Raw genomic sequence first — 14,987 nt, 5'->3', positions numbered from 1 at the left:
GGACGCCCAACCGACTGAGCCACCCAGGCTCCCCGAAGTAACATATACATATTTAAACAAAACCTTTTTAGTTGGAATAATAAATGAGCAAAATTTTCTCTCCAATTGTTAGTATACCTATCTTTCATATTTAGCATATTGATCTTGTGATTCCCAACATCTACCACAGGATCTGTCACATAGAAGTCACTCAATTAAAATTTGTTATGTGTAAATTGAAGAGCGAAACAATTGAAGTATATATAGGAAGACTGTGGGGTATAATGGAGTATGTACAGGAGGTTGTGTTGTGGGACAGAAAGCATGCTGACTTGAATATAATGCAAGATGAGCCTGCATGAAAATTTTGCCTCCACTAAGAGGGAATCCTAGAGGCATCTATTTAACTTCTCTCAGCTTCATTTTCCTATCTAGAAGTCTGTATAGCATGGTACAGTGTTCAATTGTAGTTCTATCACTTAATTGCTTTAAGACCTCTGACAAATAACTTCCCTCATGATTTATTTTCTTTATCTATAAAAGAAGACCATAGTTAGTATCACAGGCAGGGCCACCATTAGCTCATATAGTGTCATCACACAAATTAGAAAATGTTCCCCCCTCTTTTTGAGATAATTCATTTCCTTTTGTGGGAATATATGTACAACCATGCTGACTGTGATATTTATGTTACCCAGGTGCCCTGTTCGATGTGAACAACTGTACCTGATGTCCTGTTCAGGGTTGTTGTCAGAATCAAAAAAGAGTCCATACAAGGCTCATGGCACAGAATCTGGCTTATACTGATTATCCCTTTTGTGTCAGTAATCATCATTATCACATTTATCCAAACATCATCTTCCTTAGTATAGATATAGTAGCATATAACCAGAGTAGAGAACTATATTAGCATAGGCTAAAGCCTTAGCACATGGTAGGACATGCATAAATGGCCACCCCTAGTAAATACCTTGAACACAGTAGTTCCTCAGTAAATAGCTGCTGAGTGATTGGATGGTTTTAGTTTTCTTAAAGAAAATGAACCTATATGTTACGAGAATTCTGGTCTGGTGCCAAAATTGTCTTCAGTATTTAAATGAAAATACATAGTATGCCATTTATTTAAAAACTTGAATTGTCTAATATGTGCAAATTTGGAAGTAAAATATAACAAAATTCCCCGAAGGTCCATGTGGAGAAAGCATCTCTTTTTACTGTCAAATTTTGGAGCAACTCATAATTCATAAACATTTGAAAAAAATAAATCTGTAATAATTATATACTGACTTTTGGGGCACCTGGGTGGCTCAGTCGGTTGAGAGTCCGACTTCAGCTCAGGTCATGATCTCACACTCTGTGAGTTAGAGCCCCGCGTCGGGCTCTGTGCTGACAGCTCAGAGCCTGGAGCCCTCTTCGGATTCTGTGTCTCCCCCTCTCTCTGCCCCTCCCCTGCTCATGCTCTGTGTCTGTCTATCTCAAAAATAAATAAAAACATTTAAAAATTTTAATTATATACTGATTTTTATCAAAAATATTTTTTCAGGGGCTCCAGGGTGGCTCAGTTGTTTTAAGTGTCCAATTCTTGATTTCAGCTCAGGTCATGATCTCAACTGGGCCTCATGTTGGGCTCCACTCTTACAGCATGCAGCCTGCTTATGATTCTCTCTCCCTCTCTCTCTTGCCCCTCCCTGACATGTGTGTGCACAATCTCTCTCTGAAAATAAATATTTTATATGTATACATATTTTTTCATTTGCTTAATAATAGCATTTACAGTTAAATTAGGCTATAGTATTATAAACACTACTGTAGAAATGGGCCCTTTATTCCATCAGAAACTGACTGATTTCATTTCACATAAAAAAAATTTATATTTATTTGTTTGTCTGTTTGTTTATGTATTTTTAGTATATTTATTTTGAGAGAGAGAAAAAGAGCATGGGAGGGGCAGAAAGAGGGAGAGAGAGAGAGAGAGAGAGAGAATCTCAAGTAGGCTTCACACAGTCAGTGCAGATCCTGATGTGGGACTTGAATCCATGAATCATGAGATCATGACCTGAGTTGAAATCATGAATTGGAGGCTTAACTGACTGAGCTACCAAGGTGCCCCAAGGAGGCATTTTTTAATTGCTAATTTATTCTTAGGCTGGTATAAAAATAGATAAAATTTAATAGATGTATATAGTAGGTTGCTATATCAGCCTGCTAGAGCTTCCCTAACAAAATGCCATAGACTAGGTGTCTTAAACAACAGAAATGTATTGATTCACAGTTCTGGAAGCTGGAAGTAAGGTCAGATGTTGTGAGAATTGTTTCCTGGGAGCCTATTCTTTGGGTTGTAGATGGTTACCATCTTTCTGCTTCTTCACGTGGTCTTCTATCTGTGTATGCTTGCCCTGAGTGTCCATTAGTATGTCTAAATTTCTTCTACTTATGAGGCCACCATGAAGTTCAGACCAACTCTCATAGCCTCATTTTAAGTTAATTACCTCTTTTAAGGTCCTATCTCCAAATGCAGGCACATTCTGAGCTACTGGGCTTCAACAGATGAGTACAACATGAGTTTTGGGCTTCAACACATGAGTTTGGAGGGGCCACAATTCAACGCAGAGTTGATGCTATAACAGGAAGCTAGGAAATAGAATAGAAGCTAGGGAATAGTCTAGCTATGAGACTCTTGACCAGGCAACCCATCTGTGCCTAGCCTCTGATTTCTTTTTTTTTTTTTTTTAATGGTAACACTATCTGCCTTATCTTTCTAAAAACAAAACAAAACAAAAAACAGAGCTATAATGATCAAAAGGTATTAACTGATTCCAATGTACATATTCTTAACAAATTATCAAAACATTATACAAGTTATTTTTATAATTTCTATTTATTAAAGATGAAATTATTAGTCTCATGACTGTATGCTGAATCCTAAGACAAGTATTTTTTTTTAAGTTTATTTATTTATTTTGAGAGGGAGGGAGAGAATCCCAAGCAGGCTCCATACTGTCAGCACAGAACCCGATGTGGGGCTTGAACTTAAGAACTGTGAGATCATAACCTGACCCAAAATCAAGAGTCAGATGCTCAACCAACTGAATCACTCAGGTACCCTGAAGACAAATATTTTACATTAGGATTTACTTCGCTCTTGGCAACTCAGCCACGAGTATTGGGGAGTATTTGTTTTCTTTATTGCTATTGAGTATCAAGAAAGATCTGTGCCATTTGAAGGATTGTCCCTGTTGTATCTGATTCTTCAATGTTAACCAGTGAATAATTCCAGCAAACTCTTTCCTTCCAAGGCATCTTCCCCCCCTCCACCCAATAAACAAAGAAACAAACAAACAACAAACCCTGCATGCAACCTGAGTAGATGTTATAAGCCACATTCACTAAACTGGTATCCTCTCACCTAAACCCTCTTTAGTCTATCCATCTTCTCAAGAACTTAACTCTTTTGTGAGCAATTTATCTCATCCCCTAAATCAGGAAAGCTAATGTTACAAAGATTTTAATTAAAAAAAATTCAACACAAAGTTAATTATACTGCCTGAATCTGAACAGGGCCTATATAGCAATTAGCCAAATGATGACACTCTTTGTCCTGCTGAAAATTCCCTAGGCATATTATAGTTGGGGTTCATATCTCACTTTCAGTAAAGGATGATGGAAGATGTGGGGAAAGGGAGAGAAAAAGAATGGCACTGCCATTAAAATAAGTTCTTAGAACACAGCATCCTTTAGTGCTTCATTTAACAAAATATGTCATTTTAGAAGCACTTCTGAGTGAAAGTCAAATGTAAATTTTATACACTGACTATAAAGAATAAAACGTCCTCCGGGAAGAAATTTGCTCACCCATGAAAGGTAGAAAGCCTTCATCCTCAACCCCAAATGCTAGATTAGTTGTGGATAAATGATGGATTGAATAGTTTCTAAGAAGACTCCTTGTTCAGCCTTCAGCTTTGTCCCTATAGAGCTCTGAAAGAGCATTTGTTTACAGTACATCATCCCTTAAGCCAAGGAGATTTTATCAGAGTTGTCTGTGGAATTCATCTATTTTGTTTTACCCTCTTTATTTTACAACATTTCAAAGTTTGCATTCCCTATAGTTTCCAGTCTAGGCTGAGGGACATGAGTCGCTTTTTATCCTTTGACCTGTGATCTAGGATCAGAAAACCAACAAGCAGTAACTCCTTGAGTCAAAAAGTGAGGCTTTTTTTCAATGCTGGTCTTGCTCTGCCTGTGTGAACTATAGTGCACTCAGTTTTATCACCTATGCCTCCAATCAAGCTTTCTTAAAATTGCAGAGGCTGACTTTCAGAGATCCATTAGTACATTGTGGGGCAGAATGAAGAGAAACGTCACCCTCCACCCATCCCCACTGTGCTAGGAAAAAGAACCAACATTAGACAGGCTCTTTCAACTCAAAATTACACTTTTTCCCCACCTTTCTGTCACCCCTCCATATCAACTCTTAAGTGGGAGTCTTTTTATTATTAAAGAAGGGTCAATGTTTTTGGCCTCTCCAATGCTAAAGAGAAGACTATAAGAATAAAATGAAGAGCAAAACAAAAAGAATTGGAAGAGACATAAACTGTCCTCATGGGTCTCATATGCTTTCCATTTAATCTGTAAGATCATTTCAGCTTCTCTACCTAACGAAAAGCTTAGCTGTGTGGCTCCCATATATTAGCTCATTGCAAAGTGACCTCTAAATCACTATTACTTAGAAACAAGCACCACACTTCCATTCATTTTATTGTTCCTATACTCTAGTTTCAGTGCCCTATTCTACTATATATTTTTAAAGGGCAGGATCTGTTTGCTAATAACCTCCCACTTGAATTTCATTTTATTTCTCTGACCTCTGTCAAAGAAAGAAAATTTAGAAGGAAACCATAAAAGGATTCCCACCTTATATCCTAGGGGAAAGGCCATTGTATAAATATAAGAAGTTCATTAATATCATCCTATCTAAATAAAGGTTAAAAATCGCATACACTAGAAACACAATAGAAGAAATGGTCAACTCACGCAGAGGCCCATCTGACCCTAATAACTCACAGTTATTTTCATTTTTCATAAATGCTTCTATTCCTACTACCCAGAAGACTTGTTATTTTTACTACATTATTCAATTAGAACTGATCACTCCCAAAGTCAGCATGATATAACCCTGTTGGGAGCTTTCTGTGTTTTTCAAATGACATCATATATTTAAATTAGGTGGTTTTAGGAGCCCTGCTATGAGTTGGATCCTTCTTTACCTCAGTATTTCAAAAAATAAGGCAACTTCAAAGAAATATAAATTCTGCATTCACCAATAACTGCCAATGTATAGGAGTACAGAGGACCATAAATTCAATTTCTTCCTTTCTTAAAATGAGATAACCTCTACCTTTCAGGACTGTAGTGTTGATTAAATATGATTATTCACTAATGTGTTTTTTAGCCATGTATTTTAACTTTAGTCAATTAGTTAACGTGATGTTTTTGGAAGAGTTCCTAGAAAAAGCCACCTGTCCCAAAATAATCTTGATACAAAATCTGTCCTAATGTTTGTGTGTAATATACCTAATTATTAAAAACTGTTAACAACTTAACGTGAATGAGTGTATGTGGTAAATTAATCCTATTCCTAGTCACACCCTTAAAGAATAAAACTGATTTTCTGTAAAAGTGAGAGAGGGGGCAGTAAAGATGTTCTATCAAAAGCCCCGTAGGATAAGGCGCTTGCTCACTCAGAGCTCTGAGCATCTGAAAAGCAGGGTGAGGTGTGCAATGAAGAGTCTTACTATGCAACAGACATTATTTTAAGCACTTTACTGTGGGGCAGGTACTATCATGTCCATTGTTCAGATGAGGTGATGAAAGCCTAGAAAGGTTAAGTCAGCTGCCAGAGAGCAAAGATATTCAGAGAGGAACTGGCTTTACAGCCAAGCAGTTGGGATTCAGAAGTCCTGATCATGCACTGTGCCTTCCTCTCCCCCTTCCCGTGCAGTGGACAGAGAGAAGGAAGGGGGTGAAAGGACACAGTGGCACATGCTGCCTGGTGCCTCCGCCTACCCAATAGCTGTGCTCCCCTTTTCCTTTAATAGCAGAGCCACTAATTCTATTTTGGAGAGCAATGGGCCCCATTGAAAATACTCATTGCCCCATACCTCATATGTTCACTTCTGGCCAAGGACATCTAAGCAGAAATCCACTGAGCTTGTTTTTTGTTAAACAGAGAGACTCAACTAGCACTTGCCTTTTCCCTTTCCCTTTTCCCTTGTGACTGCCTGAAATGAAATTATCTACTGGCAGAGTTCAAGTCGTCCGCGTTGCCTGTGAGACTGACATCTCCATGCTAAGGATGGCAGAGCAGAAAGTGGAGCTATCATACCAATCCTAAGTGGTGCACTTTTGCAACTTTTTTATATGGGAACAACAAACCCCTAGCTGGTTAAGTTATTGTTTCTGTTTCATTGTAAATGCAATCTTAACCAAAAAGGTGATTATGCAAAAGTAGAAGAAAGAACCCATCATTTGTGGATGGCACTATATTGCCCGAGTCTGGCTCCATATGGTAGTGGGTACACACCGAGCTCTGTGCCACATACTTCTATGGGGAAGGGGTATCCTGTCCCCTGTGGCAGCAGTACCTGGCACAGAACCACTACCACAGTGGAAAGTGGATATGGTTCAGTTCTGACACTACAACAGGGGGTGGCAAACTACAGCCCGCTGGCCAAATCCCACCCGAGTCCTGTGTTGTATAAACTGTAAGCTGAGAAAGTTTTTTGGTTTTGTTTGCCATTTTAAATAAAGTGTTTTGCAAAGAAACAAACAAAAAACAGAGAAGAACATGCAGTTTTAATCACATGGGACACAAAACCTAAAATATTTACCATCTAGTCCTTTACAGAAAAAGTTTGCATCAAGATAGAGTCAATTATCACAACTGTCAAGGTTGCAAATCTTACCGTCCTCTAAGGACGTTTTTTTTTAATGTTTATTTTTGAGAGAGCACAAGCCAGGGAGGGACAGAGAGAGGGGACAGAGGATCTGAAGTGGGCTTTTGCTGACAGCAACCAGTCCCACATGGGGCTTGATCTATGAATTGTGAGATCATGACCTAAGCCGAAGTTGGTTGCTTAACGAACTGAGTCACCAAGGTACCCCATGGCCATTTTTATTCTCCTTTGTTGGACAGTGAGTCATTACATCCAAAGCATGATATGTAATTGAAGGACACAGTACATGATTTTCTGAAGAACGACAGTGTAGGGCAATAGGGAAGGAAAAGAAGCAGCAGAACTAATACCTTCCTGACTTAAAAAGGAAGGATCAAGTTTTAAGTACATTAACATCAGATTGGCAGAAAACATCATACATCAGCTGAAGCTAATTGTTGGAAGGAAGTATCATTAAGCACTCAACAGAAAATCCTAGAAGGAATTAAATTTTGAATACCTCAGAATAAAAGTGCCTTTCAAGAAGACTTCCCTGCCACAGGTGGTGCTAAGCTTTCATTCCACAAATAAACATTACCACCATTCACTTAAATCCTCCTAACACATGACGCCAGACTAACTGGATTGAAAGCACTGAGTTGAAAGATGGTGATTTTCCTGATTTTCTATTCTCATTGCCTCATAGGACCTAAAGATGATTAGCCATTTAGACACTTGAAAAATTACTTCAAATAATGTAGAGAAATAAGGAGTTTCATTTTTAATCGAAGGCTAAAGAATCACTTCTGACATTCAACGTAAGGGTATAAATTATTAAATTTCTCCAATTTCATATTTAAGAAAACTCATCTCAACATGCAATCAGCTTAGTGGTAAATCAACCTCACACAAAAGTTTATGGGGGAGTTCTTTGTTTTTTTTTCACTGTGAAGTCTTGACTCTCACCTCATGGATACTAGAGAATGTCCCTAGAACCTGGGCCTAAACACACACAGAAGAGGAATATATATGCATGCTAACCTCTCAGATCCCCAAATATATAAATTTCATGTAAGTTCAAAATTTCTTGTTTTTCTGTATGTGCATTTATGTTCAAAGCATTTCAATCATTGGCATTTCACAAGTAATTCCTGTCTTCCCCCCCCCCCCCGAAAATACTCATTTTTTATCCCTATAGAATGGTGTCCTTGCAGAGATTTCCCACTATCATTATAAATTTGGTGCTATATTGCTCTTCTTATCATTTTAAAGGCTAAGTGGATTTAGGAAAAATAAGTGTATAGCATCAGCTGTTTTCATCTAATATTTTGTAGATACAACACACTTTGTCTTCAAATCAAAGATGGTAACACACTTTTGTCCATACAGTGAGCACAAAATTACCCTTCCTAAAAATCAGTCTTCACGGTTTTCGATTTCTGGTATTTATCTTTCACAATGAATGGATGCATCCATATAATTATAAAATTATGCAATTATTTTATGTAGATTAGTGATGACTGCATATGAATGTCATAAAACAACACATTACAAAGCACTATGATTAGGGAAAATGTAATTGTGAACATCTGGATTGAGAAATTTAAATTTGAAAAAGTCTCATATTTTTCATAAAGCTTTTTCCCTTGCTTGTCCATATTTCAATGGGTACTGACTGAATCCATTTATCGGGACTAGGCTAATTTAATGTAGATCCAAAAATGTTTTCCAGATCGAGTGCCCAGGTAGAAAAATAGCCATATCTCTGTTTTTGTTATGTAACTACAATAATAGTTTTAGCATCTCCTTTAAGGATATTCAGCAATTTTGATGTTAAAAGATAGAGTAAGAATGGCCAAAGTGAAGAAACATTTTTAAACAGAATTCATCAAATTTTATTGGAGAAGAAAATAACTATACTGCCAAGAATATCTTGAGCAGGTATGAAATTGCATGTTAAAAATATTGTAAGAAAGCAGACAGTCTATCTCTATTTCTAATTAACCACATGTAATTTCTAACTTACAGCCTCAGGCCTCAAGCCCCTAATCTCTGTGAATGAAGGACCTACCTTTTCCTAAGCCCCAGGTGCTGTCTACTTTATGGGCAGGGTGGACATTCAAATATTTAACAACACTGTGGTAGATACACAAACTATTCACAGCAAATGCCCAATCAATCGCAGTGGATGCTGGCTGGCAAACTCAGGTCGAGTCCATTGGTATGGCCCTAATGGGTATCAGCCATGTTCCTAGAAGTGTGGACTGGGCATGGGAGGGGGAGAAGAATATTTGCCATCCATCCACTTTGACATTCACTGCAAGGTCTCTTTACTCTCTGGACTTTAGTTGTGACCACACAGATCCTTGCTACTTCTCTATACCACAAAGTTTCTCCAGTATGAATCTCCTATCGAATTCCCTCTTTAGCACAAAAAGAACATCATTATTCTCTATTCTTCACCAGCATAAAGAAAACTCTTGCCCTTATAGGTTCTCCTTCCATTTCTTCTCAGTTGCTTTTGCATTGTGCCTGGTACACAGTTCCATGGAAATTTCCCCTCAACTTGGCCTTCCTGCATACACATTTCAAAGAGCTATCTCACATCTCTGTCATTTTTCCCATCAGCAATTTTGCAGAATAAACAAGGCAGAAACAAAAGATTCCAGTACCAAAACTCAAAACTCTAACTTTTTATTTTGATTGTGCCATGGCAACCATCCCTTGCAGCTAAGAAGGAGACTACTCCTAGATGGTACTTATATAGGGGAGGGTCCCACTACTTATATATTTCATGGCCAGTACATTTATTTATTATGGTTGTCTTTTCTCATTACTATGCTATCTGTGCCCATAAGCATAATATTGAGATTTGTTCTTCTTTTTCATTTTATTATAACAACTTCATTATAACATAATTCACATACCATACAATTCACCCATTTTAATATGTACAAGTCAATGATTTTAAATGTATTAACAGTGTTGTGCAACCACGACTGTGATCTAACTTGAGAATAGTTTCACCTTTGGAAGAGATCCCATACTCATTAGCAATCATTCTTCATTGCCTTCAACGCCACCTGGACTTGAGAAACTACTTTCTGTTTCTATGAATTTGCCTATTTGAGATCTTCCATGTGAATGAAATCATAAAATACCTGGCCTTTTGTGACTCGCTTCTCTTCTTAAGCATAATGTGTTAAAGGTTTATCCATGTGGCATGTATAAGTATGTCATTACTTTTTTATTGCCAAATAATATTCTTTCGTATGGCTTTACTACATTTATTTATCCATTAGAGTTTTTTCCCATTAACCTACTTTTTTTGTTTGTTTTATCATGCCTTGAAACTTTTCTATGCTATAGAGTGTCTAGTAAAGGTTTTCTGAATTAAACTGGTGAAAATTACAAATGTAGTAGTAAACAACTACAACCTCTTCCTATAGAAGCAGTGATCTGTTCAAAGAGCAATTAATGCAAATATTCAAGAACCCATATGCTGAGAAACTTTAAAAACACTAGCAAACATAAAGAAAATGAATAAGCATTGCCTCTGCTTTCTAATGGCAAGATTGTCATCAAAACTTATATTGGCACTGCCTGCAAGACTTGTAAACAAGTAAATAAAAATGGAAAATGGAACCAATAATTGTTATCTCTTACAATATCAAGCACTAAGGATGATGGATTTTTTTTTCTCACTTCAACCCAACAGCATTACGTAGTTGCTTTGAGAATACTTATAAGCTGGCCCACCTGGTTGTCAGGGGACAGGGGGTGCACAAACTAGAAGTGCTAGAAATATCAATAGCAAAATTAGAGGAGCATTCATATACTATATGATAGTCAGTATTAAAAAAAAAGTATAGCAGATTTAGCTGTGGTCCTATTATTTATAATTTTGCTATAGGGGCATTTTTCATGCATGCAAAGCCCTCAGTGGACTCCCAAGTTAGATACAGTGGTACTATTACAACTGAGATCCATGTGTATGAAGAGCTTCTGAATCTAATATTATAAAGGCAAAGATACTCACTGTAGGGATGAATAAAAATCATTTCAGTCTTTCTGTTTCAAAAGAAAGCATGTCCAATAATTTGTGTAGTGCCCCAAAATATTAACAGAGATAATATGGAAGCTCAACTTGGTTACTTTACCATTCTTTCTCTATGTTCTTCTGTCTCAAAATGAGTGAAATATATTATGGGAGAGGGTCTTATTCCCTTTTAGTGCTCTGTTTTAAATGTTTTTTCCTCTCAAGTTATATTTTTTCTAGTAGTAACACAATCACATTGAAATAATTAACCTTGCATTTTCTTCCCTTCGAAAATTAATGCACAGTACAAAACTGCATTTTATGCTCTCATTCACATAGTCATTTTAAAGAAAACACAAAGAAAAGGTTTCAAGTTTCTTAGGCTATTTGGGGGGAAAAAGAATCAACTAGAACAGCAGTCATCCGTGAAAACAACTGACATTTAGTTTCACATGTAAGGTAAAGCTGAATGGCATGAGAACCTTTCTACTCACAGGTATCTAAAGATTCGTCTGAATCATCAGGGCAGTCAGGGTCCCCATCACACAGCCAGCTCTGGGAGACACAAGTCACATGATCGTGGCAAAGAAATTCACCAGGATCACACAACTGCTGATCTGAAAATGAAAATGTTTCGAAATAAAATATGAATGATCTGAACGTGAACACGAGAGCAGTACAAAGATGAAATGTGGGAAAGCAATACGTAAAAGGTATATGAGTGTGATCCACATTTTCTCTTCAGGAGCAAAACTAAACCAAGTATTTGTCTTAATTTTGGCCACTTGGCTCAAGCACACATTTTTGATAGAAGTGACTATGTTGTGGTCTCACACATTCTGTTCTGAAAATAGTTAAGAATTCTGTTTGTGTTTATGACTAGAGGTTTGGTCATATTGGATAAGACATATGGCTATCACAGTCAGTGGGTTTTATAGAAGATATTGATCCAAACCAGAAGTCCTGAGTACAGAAATTTTAGTTTCCTCCTCTGCTCTAAGAGAAAGAAAAATCAGTAATAAAAATTAAATATTGTACTTAAACTCCATCTCTGAGAATTCAGTTCCGAATCATCCATCCTGATACTGGGGATTCATGTCAGTTGAATACCCAATATCATAATATTTCTTTTCTTTTCTTTTTTCTTTTTCTTTTTCTTCTCTTTCCTTTTTTTGCTACAACTTCCCATATGACAGCTTCTGCTACCGGACCGCAAACTTCTGTAAAGCTTTGCTCTAATTTGGGTTTCTACAATTGGTTGTATCCAAAAATTACATTATTTTCCTTCCATAGCTTCAGAATATTTAGGATCTGTAGTCTTTCTTCAAGTCCTAGTAAATTTATTATATGTCTTGCTTTGTTTTTGTTTCTGGTTTTTTTTGTTTTTTTTTTTGCAATATACTTACTTACACACTGTGAATCCACTCAATATAATATTTACTTTTTTACATATTTTAAATGTCTGAAATAGGAATGTTTCTTACAATCGATAATCTCTGAATGTGAAAGAGTGTTAGGAACATCTTAACCATTTGATATCACTTATACTTTTGTTTATGTATATACAGGAATGATTCAAAATTTTAAAAATCTATCAATAAGTAGGTCTTTCAATATGTTATCAAATAAAAATTCTAACTGATATGAAAGCATTAGACCATAACTTCACTGACATTTTTCCCCTAGTAATATACAAAATGATGGTGCATTTTCCACACAATGGTTGGATAAAATATGGTATATCTTTCCTTTCTCTCCCTCCCAACCCCCACATAATTTTCAATAAATATACATTACAAACATACACAAACATACACACATCTTTAACCAATGGATGTGGTATATAATTAAATTTTTCCCATTCTCATACTATAGATATTTCCTGAAAGTCCCTATTGTTTTATCTTACCATATTATATTTTTCAACAAATCTACCGTCAATATCACACTTATTACCACTGTTATCATAACTTGTTTTTTTAAGATTAACTTAATTGAGCATACTCTGTATTTAGCTCGAACTGTTGCTACAAAAATGTAGAAGTCACGATCTTTGGCTTTGAGGATCCAGCAGACTACTTGGGCCAACAGTTCCCGGAGGAAAAAAGTACTTAGTGTATACAAAAAGTTGCCAAATAAATGATATAGAAAATGACTGCTAAAAGAGACCACACATAGAAATGGAGACAAAAGCAAAGAACAGTTTGAAGATGTACTTTAAAAATGGGTAGGACTTAGATAAATAGAGAGTAAATACAAGATATTCCAGACAAGGAGTAGAGTAAAAGTATGTCCAAGGCACTAATCACTTTTTCTTTAAAAACAAAAAAATTTATTTATGTATTTATTTATTTATTTACATCTAAGTTAGTTAGCATAGTTAGCAACAAGTGTCTTCCTTAATGCCCCTTACCCATTTAGCCCACCCCCCCCCCCCCCCCCCCCCCCCCAACCCTCAGTTTGTTTTCTGTATTTAAGAGCCTCATATGTTTTGTTCCCCTCTCTGTTTTTATACTACTTTTCCTTCCCTTCCCTTATGTTCATCTGTTTTGTATCTTAAACTCCACATATGAGTGAAGTCATATATATGATATTTGTCTTTCTCTGACTAATTTTGCTTAGCCTAATACCCTCTAGTTCCATCCACGTGGTTGCAAATGGGAAGGTTTCATTCTTTTTGATTGTAAGGCACTAATTATTAAAATCCATTTGAAACAAAAACAATTGCTAAAATTGGAATGACATTCAGGTTATAAAACTGTTGTTGTTGTTTTTTTTTCCCCCACCATATGTATAAGTACGTTCCAAAGCTAGAGGAGGAGAATATATGTTTTGCTTTAGACTACCCCATAACTTTTATATAGGAAAAGAGCATGGGATAAAATTCACATTGTTTTGCTTATAGAAAAAGAGACCACATAATTTGTAATCAAACTGGGAGAGTTCTGAAGATTAAGGAAGGCTTATTAAGAATTATACTGGGAAACAGGTATAAACCAAATTTCTTCCAGAAAAATCAGAATGGATGTTCTTTGTACCTATAGCTACTCTGCATTTGATTTATGATCTTGAGATGCTAGACTGTTTCCCACTTTCTTTCCTCCCAAACTATAACAAATTGCTATGAGAATAAGGGAAAAGAGATGGTGCCTTGCTAAAGGCCATTGTATAATTCCTGACTCAGTAAATAATCAATAAGTACTTATTGAAAGTATAAAGAAACAAAAAAGAGCCATAAAGAACTATTTAGGGTGTTGGAAATAGTATCTCAAAACATAGGTCAGAGTCAGTAATGAAGGACTTTGATTATCATAGGAAATGTTTTGTAGATAATTTGAAGTCATACAAAAGTACTTAAGAAAGGCTATTTATGATAATATATGCGACAAAGTCATCTGTCAGGACACTCTTGCAATTGTCTAGAGAAAAGCTCCAGATGATTGGACTAAAGTACTGGGAACTAAAATGGAGACTCTGCTCCAAGTGATGTAAGAATTAATAACTGGTGACCAAATGGTTGAAAGGCTCAAATATATTTCCAAGTGAATAGCCTCAAAAATTAACTGGATGGAATCTCAAAACCAAAATAAAACATATGGATATTAACAAAAAAAGTAATGTACACATGGCCCTGGTCATGCAGGCAGTGGGATAATAATAATAGGTATAACAGAGGGAATAATAAGTATTTTACAGGGTTTTTTTTTTTTTTTTACCTCAAAAGCACTTCCATTCTCCCCTCCCCCAATCTTAATTTTTTCATTCATTTACTTAGTCAACAATCACTAATGAGTTTCTACTATGCTCTAGGCACTGAAGATAACTTTTTTTTAAGTAGAAATCCTTGGCATCATGAAGCTTATATTAATAGTGGCAGGATAGAAACAAAAACAAAATAAATGAGTTATGTGTATAATACATAAGAAGATAAAACTTTATGGAGAAAAATAAAACAGAGAAGGGGATTAAGAATTGGAGGCTGGGGATATGGATGTACAATTTTAAATAAGGTGGTCAGAGAATACATCGCAGACAAT

At 36.2% G+C, this 14,987-nt stretch overlaps 1 protein-coding gene across 1 annotated transcript in view; it reads right to left on the bottom strand.

The window, feature by feature from the left end:
• Nucleotides 1-14,987, bottom strand: part of LRP1B (LDL receptor related protein 1B) — a 1,876,868-nt gene that overhangs the window by 1,515,568 nt on the left and 346,313 nt on the right. The window contains exon 2 of the mRNA XM_049615676.1: nucleotides 11,445-11,567. Coding sequence (XP_049471633.1) covers nucleotides 11,445-11,567 — 123 coding nt within the window. The remainder of the gene's footprint in view (nucleotides 1-11,444; nucleotides 11,568-14,987) is intronic.

This window comes from Panthera uncia (genome assembly GCF_023721935.1).
Source record: "Panthera uncia isolate 11264 chromosome C1 unlocalized genomic scaffold, Puncia_PCG_1.0 HiC_scaffold_3, whole genome shotgun sequence".
Taxonomy (NCBI): domain Eukaryota; kingdom Metazoa; phylum Chordata; class Mammalia; order Carnivora; family Felidae; genus Panthera; species Panthera uncia.
This window is presented reverse-complemented; position numbering and strand designations above follow the sequence as displayed.